Source organism: Vigna unguiculata, chromosome 11, assembly GCF_004118075.2.
Source record: "Vigna unguiculata cultivar IT97K-499-35 chromosome 11, ASM411807v1, whole genome shotgun sequence".
Classification (NCBI taxonomy): Eukaryota; Viridiplantae; Streptophyta; class Magnoliopsida; order Fabales; family Fabaceae; genus Vigna; species Vigna unguiculata.
The window spans coordinates 30,703,945-30,713,916 of NC_040289.1; the positions used below are offsets into that span (position 1 = coordinate 30,703,945).

The window sequence follows — 9,972 nt, forward strand, 5'->3', positions numbered from 1 at the left end:
CAGTAAATTCGGCTGCACTCCTGCATCTCATTATTTTTCTAACCAACTCTGCTTAAGAAACTTGAATGCATATCAAAATTGTTAAAATAATAATAAACTAAATATAATACTGAATGATGACTTTAAAAATATTTATTATTAACGGTTCCTGTTTTCTATATACCTAAATGACAAAATTGTTATTTATATTATTTAGGGACCCCAAACAATTTCAGACTTGGTCAAATTCCTTAAAAGGTACACAATGGAGAAAATCATTTTGAGAAGTCGAAATTAGAGATGAAAGTCTGATTTGGATTCTAAAAACACTAAAAAAAAGTTCACCAAGTGAAATCAAATGAAGTAACAATACTACTGAACATAGTTAAAAGAAAGAGGGCGTATTATTAAAAGAAAAATCTCAGAAAGAGGTGAAAGCAATCGATTAGACATTAGATTAAGCATAATTATATACACAACATTTGATAACCCTCTTTTTCATCCACCATCATCTGCCACATAAAGATACTAAAAAACATGGCTTGCTTATTGGTGTTCTTAAATCCTAGAGACAAATCATGAATCATACTAAACCCAGGAAAACCAACAACATCATCATAATCAAAGGTTTTTCCCATCAGAAATGGCAGACCTAGAAGCGCAGGATCTGAGAGAACCAACTCGCATGAACATCAAAACCGAGGCCATAATCTTCTTCACCTTAACGGCAACCTTCTTGAGCTTCAGCTTAGGCTTTTGAGGCTCCACAAAAGTGTTAGTGTCCAAGGAAGAAAGCTTGTAGGTAGTGAGAAAGATTTTCCTTTGCTTGGCCCTTCTGCGTCTGTAGCTGATCGATTTCAGCATCTTGTCTTTGCCCTGAAGACCCAAAACCTCGTATCTGTATCTGCGGCTGAAGGTGAGGGTGGTGTTGCGAACAAGTGTGCTCATGATTCCTCAAAATATACTTCTTCACATCAAAACACTGATCTTCCAACTGGAAACAAAACTCAGACACGGCTTTTCATTGCAAACTGCGAATGACGTTTTTCGTCATAAATATGTCTGTCGCACGTTTTGGGGTTTGGTATAGACTCGTGTAAAACCGTGTTTGACTGTTGACCGTTATTTCGTTAGTTTTTCGCACTTGGCGTGCGCACTCACTTTTTTTATTTTCATTTATGGCAACATGAGATTTTTTTTTTTTCAAATCTAAATTTTATATGGTTGATGATTTAAAGTGTGGTTGTTGTGCACCTGCCACAAAGGCTACGGCTAATATAGTACACTCTTGAGTGACAATAAAATATTCAAAAAAGAAGAAAGAATTTGGTTTCCACTCACTGATCACAAATATACAATTTTATTCTTCGTATTCAAAATTTGAATTCCACAACTTATTTTATAGTTATTGTAGTTACCATTCTTATTTGTTGATGACTTGTTAGTGTATGACACATGAAAAATGTAACTAACTACTTGAATGTAAATTTGTTCCTTAAAAAAAATGTTACTAACCTAGGATATATAACTTGATGAGGGGAGTTAAAGAGATAAGCTAATGTATAATATATTTACTAATAACATCACACCATTTGTTGATGACAAATAAAAAAATGTCTAAATACAAAAATTATTTAATTTTTAAATTAAAATTGGAAACAAAAAGTAAAAATGAGTATATATTTATTTTTTATGTTTGATACTGTTTTAAAATATTAAAACGTTATTAGAGTTAATTAGAGTATTCAAGATATCTTTTATTTTAAATTTCAATTTCAATTTTATCTTTAAAAAATATTAAAAAGTTAAAAAAACATATTTAAAATATCCTTTAATTATGTAAAACTGTTGAGCTACCAGCACAATTATTTTTTAATTTAATATGAATAACCACTTAAAGTCATATTAAATTGAATTCAGAGTCCACACACATTGAGTTTGAAGGAGCCTTACATAAATAATAGCATGGGAAACGAAGCTTCGCGTTACTATGTTATTTGACCATTTCACCAGGCCATAATAATTGTTAACATCGATATTCTCTGAAAATGACATTTTTAGTTTTTTTATTTATTTGTTTTCACAGTTTTCTTCTGGAAAGAAACTGGGTGAATGCTTTGAATTGATTTTGTGCTTTATTGATTTATTTGTTTGTGGTGAATGGAATGAGAACTCTATATTGATTCCGTTGATTTCTAGAAGAAAATAGTCGTTTGTTCATATTTTATTTAGTATCTCTATGTATTGCTTTAATTAACCATAAAACTTTCTACAATTTTGGGAGAATAGTTCCATGTTCACTTTCTCTTCATAATCTTTGCTTGCAAGTTCTAATGTGTGTGAAAGAGAGACCAGAAATTCTTATTGAAAAAGTCAAGTTCAGAAAATTTATTGTTTTGTTTTGATTTGGTCATAAAGCTCAATAAATTTTCAAAACTATTTTTAGAATTTTTTTTAACTATTATATTTTTAAGTAGGAAGGCAAATATGATTAGGCTCGACTGGCTAGCCCACTCAAAAAAGTCGGACCAAAAATTTCAACTCGAGAACTCTTTCCAATACGGCCTGTCTAGTCCGCAGGTCAAGTCAGGTCAATTCTGAACCCATTTGTTTAAAATGGAAAAGGAACATTGATGATTGTTTATCAATAACTATTTCTCACCAAATGCACCGTGCGAAGTAGTATCAACAAGTGTTTGTACCCACAATGATTTAGCAAGTATAATGATAGTTAGTTTTTGGGTTTTTTGATATGTAAAAATAGATAGTAGTAATTAGATTGAGTGGAGTAGGGGCTATGATTTGATTTCATCTCATTTTCTTCTACTATACCATTACCATCTTGCTTACTTACTATGCAAATCATTCAGTGTCTTGGGAGTATTCTTTTTATGTAGATTTAGGTTCATCCCTAAATTACTAGAACTTAAGGACTTCAAACACAATGTGATTCCTCAACTCCAAGTTGAAAGAATCCTTGCTTTAATGTGCAAGACTCTTTCATCCAGCACCCCCTCTAGTATCCAATGAAGCATCTAGTACAAGTATAGAGGTTTGATTGGACCTTAGTTTAAGATTAGCCTTTCAAATCAATCCAAACCAGTGAAATATGATGAGTTGTCAATTCATCCACACAATTTGAGACCAGTATTCCAACTTAATCTAAATCGGTGAAATAAGATGAATGATCAAGTATCATTAATCATAAATCAAACAAAAAACAATTGAATGAAAGCAAAGATAAATACCCAAGTAGAAGTGTATAGAATCAAAATTGATTAATCAAACCTGAACACGAGGGAGTTCAGCTACTCATAGAATATTACAATCAGTGGCGGAACTTGACCAAAAATTGTAGGGGTGCCAAATTATATTTGTTATATATAATTTTTTTTAATTAAAAAATAATAATTTCTTTTAATTAAAAAAAATTAATTTTTTTACATCATTTTTTTTATTCAAAATAAGCATTCATGACAATAGAATCTAAACAATATAACAATAATATATATGAAAGAGTAACATAAAGTTTATCATCAACAATAATATAAAACAAAAGTTACCTTTATTCAGAGTGCTCCTTTACGCTCTTTCAATGACTTAAAATCTTCAATAATTGAATCAGAGCTGAAGCTAGTTGCAATATCCCTTTCAATATAGATTATCATAGTGTTTGCTAAAAATTCAGCCTCCATCTTATTTCTCAACTTGTTCTTGATTATTTTCATTGCAGAAAAAGATCTTTCAGTTGTAGCTGTAGAAACTGGAAGAGTCATGATAAGACGAAGTAATCTATCTATCAAGTAGTAAACTTCAGACTTTTTTGTTGTTGCCAAACATGTACATAACTCTTGCATTGTTGATAAATTCTTCAAATTTGAATCTTGACGAGCATCAATAATGAAATGTTGAAGTTGAAAATTCAAATTAATCTTCTCTTACTCATTGAAATCCATGGGATAATATTTTTCCACAAGAGTGCAAATTTTATCAATATTAAAAGCTTTATAAGCATCCTTAGGATCCAAAGCAGAGCTTAGAATTAATAACTCCATTGCTTGGTCATTAAATCTACTATTTAACTCTTGTAATTGCTTATCAATGGTAACAAAGAATATTTCAACTTTGAAATAATGCTCCACTGTAATATGATCCTTTTGGTGACGAGAGTGTCCTTGCCTTGCTACATAAGAAGCCCCAAAATTAGGCACCTCAATATCATGTTTTTCACAAAAAGAAGTCACATTTTTTAATAACTTATCCCAACCATTTTCTCTCAAGTTTTGAATAAGTCATTTTGTAGAACAAACTAGACGCATAGCATTAACTATATCCTGAGATTGTTCTTGTAATGCTTGACAAAGAACATCTGTTATCCCCATAATTTCTCTCATCAAATACAAGATCAGTATAAACTCAAATGAGGTCAAGCTTTTGTAAGCATTATCAGAATCACCACGTTGTGAATACGTAGATCCATCAACATTAATTTTTTCTAGAACTAAACAAGTTGCATCATACATATTGATCAAGCTACAAATAGAAGAGAAATGGGAGCTCCAACGGGTATCCCCAGCTCGTTTTAAAGTACCAATTTGATTTGCCCCTTTACCCTTTTCAAGCTCATCAATTTCTAACAAATATGCAATTTGATCTAACTTGGCAGCCTGTAACTCATCATGATGTTTACTAGAAGAGCAAACAATATTGACAATGAAAGTGAATTTTGAAAAGAATTGGTGAATTGGAATAACTTCTCTTGATGCAGCAACCAAGGCAAGTTGTAACCGATGAGCAAAACAATGAACATAATATGCATAAGGACAATCAGTCAAAAATAATGCTTGTAATCCATTCCATTCTCCTCTCATATTGCTAGCACCATCATACCATTGACCACGGATATTAGAAACATTAAGATTATGTCGAGATAGTACAACACACAATTCATTCTTCAAAGTTATTGCTGCAGTGTCTTTAACATGCACAATATCAAAAAATCGCTCTTGAATAAAACCATTTTTATCAACAAATCTCAAAACAAGAGCCATTTGCTCTTTTTTTGATTTATCACGAGCTTCATCGACAACTATACAAAACTTGGAATCCCCAATTTCCTCACGAATATGATTTTTCACTTTACTAGAAAGAATATTCAATAACTCCTTTTGAATTTTGGGTGAAGTATATTTGGAATTGAATGGAGCATTTTCCAACACAACTTTTGCAACTTCATCATTGTATGATGCTATGAGTTTTATCATCTCAAGAAAATTACCTTGGTTCCTCGATTCAGTACTTTCATCATGACCTCTAAAAGCACAAGCTTGAAGTGATAAAAAACGAACCGTGTCGATTGAAGTCTTGAGACGTAATCGATTCTTCATAATTTGATCTGAGCTTTGCACTTCCAAAACATTCCTAATGTGACAATTTTGATTTAACAAGTCTTGACAAGCAGACACTGCAATATTGTGTGGTGAACAAGGATCCTTCCCAATGTGTTTAAGGAAAGCACAATTTTTTCCATTATTAACTTTCCTCCAATTTTTAAAACCTATAAAATAACATTCAAAAAGTTAAAACATGTTGATGACAATAAACTTATTGCCAATTAGAATTCAATGAAAATAAACTCAATTACCTGTAACAATGAAAACATCTGAGCCAGGTCGTCCGCTTGGTTTTTTACTAAAAAGATAGCACGGTAAGCAATATGCAGCATCTTTTAATGGCGAATACTTTAACCATGAAGGAAATAAGCTAAACCATGTGTACTGAAATCTTCTTGGATGATCATCTTTACCATAAAATGGATAATTTTCTAGACGCATTTGATATGGACCCCATTTTAGATAAGCCCTTCGTACCTCATCAATTTGATTTGGTGGGTATTGCCAAATTTGAAGACGCTTTCCCGGATTACGTTCTAAAGTATTTTCAAATTCATTATGTGTAACTTTGGGAACCTTAGAGAGTTGTTTTTCATTTTCTTCAATATTTGGATTCTCATGAAGTTTCTCAATTTTAGATGACGTAGATGCATTTTTTTCATCTTCATCACAAGCCTTCCTCTTGAAAAAAGAATCAATTCTTTTACTCTTTATCATAATTTTTCTAATATAAATTTTTCACCTCTCACCTATTTACAAAAAGATAAAATTATGAATACCCAAAATTAAATCTTAAAAGCAAGACTCAATATTTTAAGAAAACTAATAACTTCTAAATGATTAGCTTCTCTTACCTTAGAGTAGATTCCTAATCTTGTTCTTCCCTTACACAACTTCAAAGCTTAAAATAGCTCTATCTACACAAAGAAGAGTTTGATCAATAATTAAAGCATGATTTATGATCTCTAACAGATAGATATATGCCTAGAGCGTAGAAAAGCCACATACAAGAGGGAAACATATTGCTTCAAAAATAAAAAGGAAAAGATGAACTTACTCAAAAGAAGAAATTGTTCGGTCCAAAATGTTCCTTAACTCTTCAATTTTGTCGTAGTGCAATTTGATTTTGAAAATAATAAGGAATTGATGGTGAAAATTGAGATGAAAATAAAAGGGGAGAAAGAGTTGGAGGCACGGAAGAGAGAAACCAAATAGAACAGTATAAGAAATTATAATAGAAAACAAAACGTGATTTTTAAATTTTAAAATAGATTTTTCAAACTAAATTAATATAAATAAGGTAATAATATATAAATAAAGTAATAATATATAAATAAAGTAGTAATATATAAATATATTTTTTTAAATATATAGAAAATAAAATAAAATAAAAATAATTAATATAAATAGAGTAATAATTTTTAAATATTATTTTTTAAATATATAGAAAAAAAAGTGAAACAAAAAACGGTTGGGGGAGCCTTGGCTCCCCCGTGTCCCTTAATAATTCCGCCCTTGATTACAATGCAATTCCAACAACATTTGCACAAAAGATTTACACTAAGAGCATCTCGTTCAAGCTTCACAGACCCTATTCTTTCCTATAGCTACATTTCCAACACTTCACTCAATGCCTAGAATGAAGACATGAGGTATTTATTTATAGGAATTTTTGGGCGGCACTCAACCCAACTTTTGGTGCTCAACCACTAGGGTTTCTTCACAAGGTTTCCTTCTCACCTCAGCCCCTTGTCCTAGTCTTTAACACTTGACTTTTCTCTTTTGGAAGGGTTTTCTGCTCAACCTCATGTATTTGTGCTCCAAATTTTCTTGCAAAGAAGGTTTCCTCATAAGGCTCAACTCCATTTGTTGTGCTCAACCAGAAAGTCAAAATATGTTGTTCTATCTTTTTTACTTCCATGGTTGAGCACCATACTTGTTATTTTCTCTTATATTCACTACAAAACAACAAAATATCATTATAATTCATAAAACTCCAATTCTCACTACATCATTATGTATCTTAAGCTAAGCAGGTTTGTTTATACATAAATAGAGCCATTTGATGCATGATAAATGTCAATTTCAAATGAAAAATTTATTTATTCTTGACACTTATCACCACACCCCACTTTAGCTCTTTGCTTTCCCTAAAGCAAAGCAGGACAAAACAGAATGGCAAAATAATGAGTTTTATGGGTTGTCAAAGAACTAGTTGAACATGTTGAATGCAAGTGAGGGAACAACAAAATAATCTATCCATTCTCAAACCAATACCAATGCATAGCAGTTCATAGTTTGGGGAACCAACATGGATTTTCACCTATATTTTTCAATCTGGTTTATACTAAATGCACTCCCAAGCTTAAGTATCTTACGCTCCAAACAACCTTGCAAGCTTTCAGTTAATTTTATATCTCATTTCCCAGAATTGTCTACACATGTAACATCCCTAAGGAATATTACTAATTTAAATAAATAAGTAAGGAAAGAAAATAAAACGTCACGATATTGCTATTCCCCAAACGCGGGAAAAATTAAAATGTTTAAACATTGCGCCACAATATTTAAAATCGTCGTACTTAAAGCTTTACAATTTCCAAAAATTCAAAAAAATAAAATGATAATCATAATCAAAATCCTAGCTTAATCCCCAACTAGCCCTCACTCTGTCGCCTGAGCATCCTCAGCATCACCTGTATCAACATATGCTCCCATGTAACGAATCACACGATCATCGCCATACACAAACAGAAAGGGTGAGCTGAGAAAATAAAATAACATGTATATACACATAAATATTAGCATCAGATAAATCATACACCCGTCTAGTTCAACCTACTAAGTTCTTGGCCAAGACCTTAACCCCAAGACTATATAGCCTTCAATTCACACAAAAGGTTAGCCTTGGACTCGGGAATATGATGCTCACACGAACCTGCCCGCTCGTGGTCCTGCCTCTACGAACCTCCCCGCTCGTAGTCCTGCTCTACGGACCTACCTGCTCGTAGTCCAACACATGTGATCCACCAGTCTCGTACCTCCTCGCACGTGGCATCTCTCAAACGTGAGCACGAAACATACGAACCTACCTCGCTCGTAAACCCACGTGAGAGTAATTGGATATGAACCTCCCCGCTCATATCATCACATGTTAACCACCATCCATGAACCTACCCGCTCATGGCACAACATCACCCGATCCAAGCATAGCATCATTGCTTAAACACAACACAACACAAGTTATAGATTGTTAGATTCTCACCCAGCGCAACACCCAGCACCGTCAGGCGACACAGGCCCATACCTTCTGGCGGTACCTTCCTGTCGCCATGAGCCAGCGTCTCTAGACCCACTGTTTTACAGGCGCCGCTTGGCGGAACGCACCTTGCCGCCAGGCGCCACGCGGTGCAGGGACCTCTCCTGCAGTTCCTATCGCTTGGCGCACCTACTCGAGCCGTCAGGCACTATGACAGTAGCGCAAAACTGTTGGTTTATGCACTCAATACTATCTAGCTTATACCCCAAAGCATTCTAAGTTATCGGTGCACCCTCGCTTAATGGACGTCAAGTCCAATTATGAGATTACAACAGTTCAATTGCTTACAATATATACTCACCAAATCCCCCATTTTCCGCGATGTGTGATTATCAATATCCTTACCAATTATTTATGACATAAGTGGCCCATACACTTTACACTAGATGCTTGTTTATCATCATCACACACATCATTATGATACACTATTGCGCATACATTACACTAGATTAATTTCACCTTTGGGAGTTCTCTATCTGTTTAGTATAACAGTGTCTCGTGTACCCCACGTTTACTACATTGGCTCTATCTTTAACACCCTGTACACCTCTGTTTCCTTCCCTTATTTTCTTACCAATTACACATTCCTATCTTAAGGCATCTAGGTTCTAAAGATTTCATAAATCATATCCTACACATTTACAACTCATACCTTACAAGTTAACCCACCAATGCATAGTCAGTATTCCAACCTCGTATACTTAGTAAAACTCAATATTTTAATTCTCCTATTGTCTCAACTACAAAGACATCCAGTACCCGAGTCTCTTCCATTTTCCTTGTCCTAACTTTTGTTCCAACTCACTCCCAACCTCTTCCCTCGCGACCAACCAAAACCAACACAACATTTTTGCCACTGTCCTCGTCATCGCCTGGCGGCAAGCTGAGTGCCGCGAGGCGGTACACCAGAACCCAGAAAAAAACCCCAGGCTACTATACCCATGACATGCTCAAGATGTTCAGGACTCAATCCAGTCACCAAATTCAATACCAGTCAATAATTCACTCGTGGTTTATTGACCCAATTTCCGTTGAAATTATATCCTTTAATTCGTACATGCTATGAACCATAGTAATTCAATTTGGATTCTACGCCTTCCAACACCCCAACTCTAACCATGATAATTATGAAGAGTATTCCCAAAGCACCAATAGACCCCAATTCTCACAATTTCGTACTATTAACACATAGCATCAACAGAAGATCACAACCAAAAGTCCCAATGACCCCTGCGTACATAGCAAATCAAAAAAAAACTCACGAACAGCGTCGCGCCACCT

General features: G+C 33.9%; 1 protein-coding gene and 1 pseudogene across 1 annotated transcript; both read right to left on the reverse strand.

Annotated features, from left to right (window-relative positions):
- Window positions 1-407: 407 nt before the first annotated feature.
- LOC114168832 lies at window positions 408-1,023 on the reverse strand. The gene has a single exon (XM_028053795.1). The coding sequence runs from the start codon at window positions 925-927 to the stop codon at window positions 601-603; it is 327 nt and encodes a 108-aa protein (XP_027909596.1). The 5' UTR covers window positions 928-1,023; the 3' UTR covers window positions 408-600.
- A 2,525-nt stretch (window positions 1,024-3,548) lies between these two features.
- Window positions 3,549-9,004, reverse strand: LOC114170354 (annotated as a pseudogene).
- Window positions 9,005-9,972: the final 968 nt, after the last annotated feature.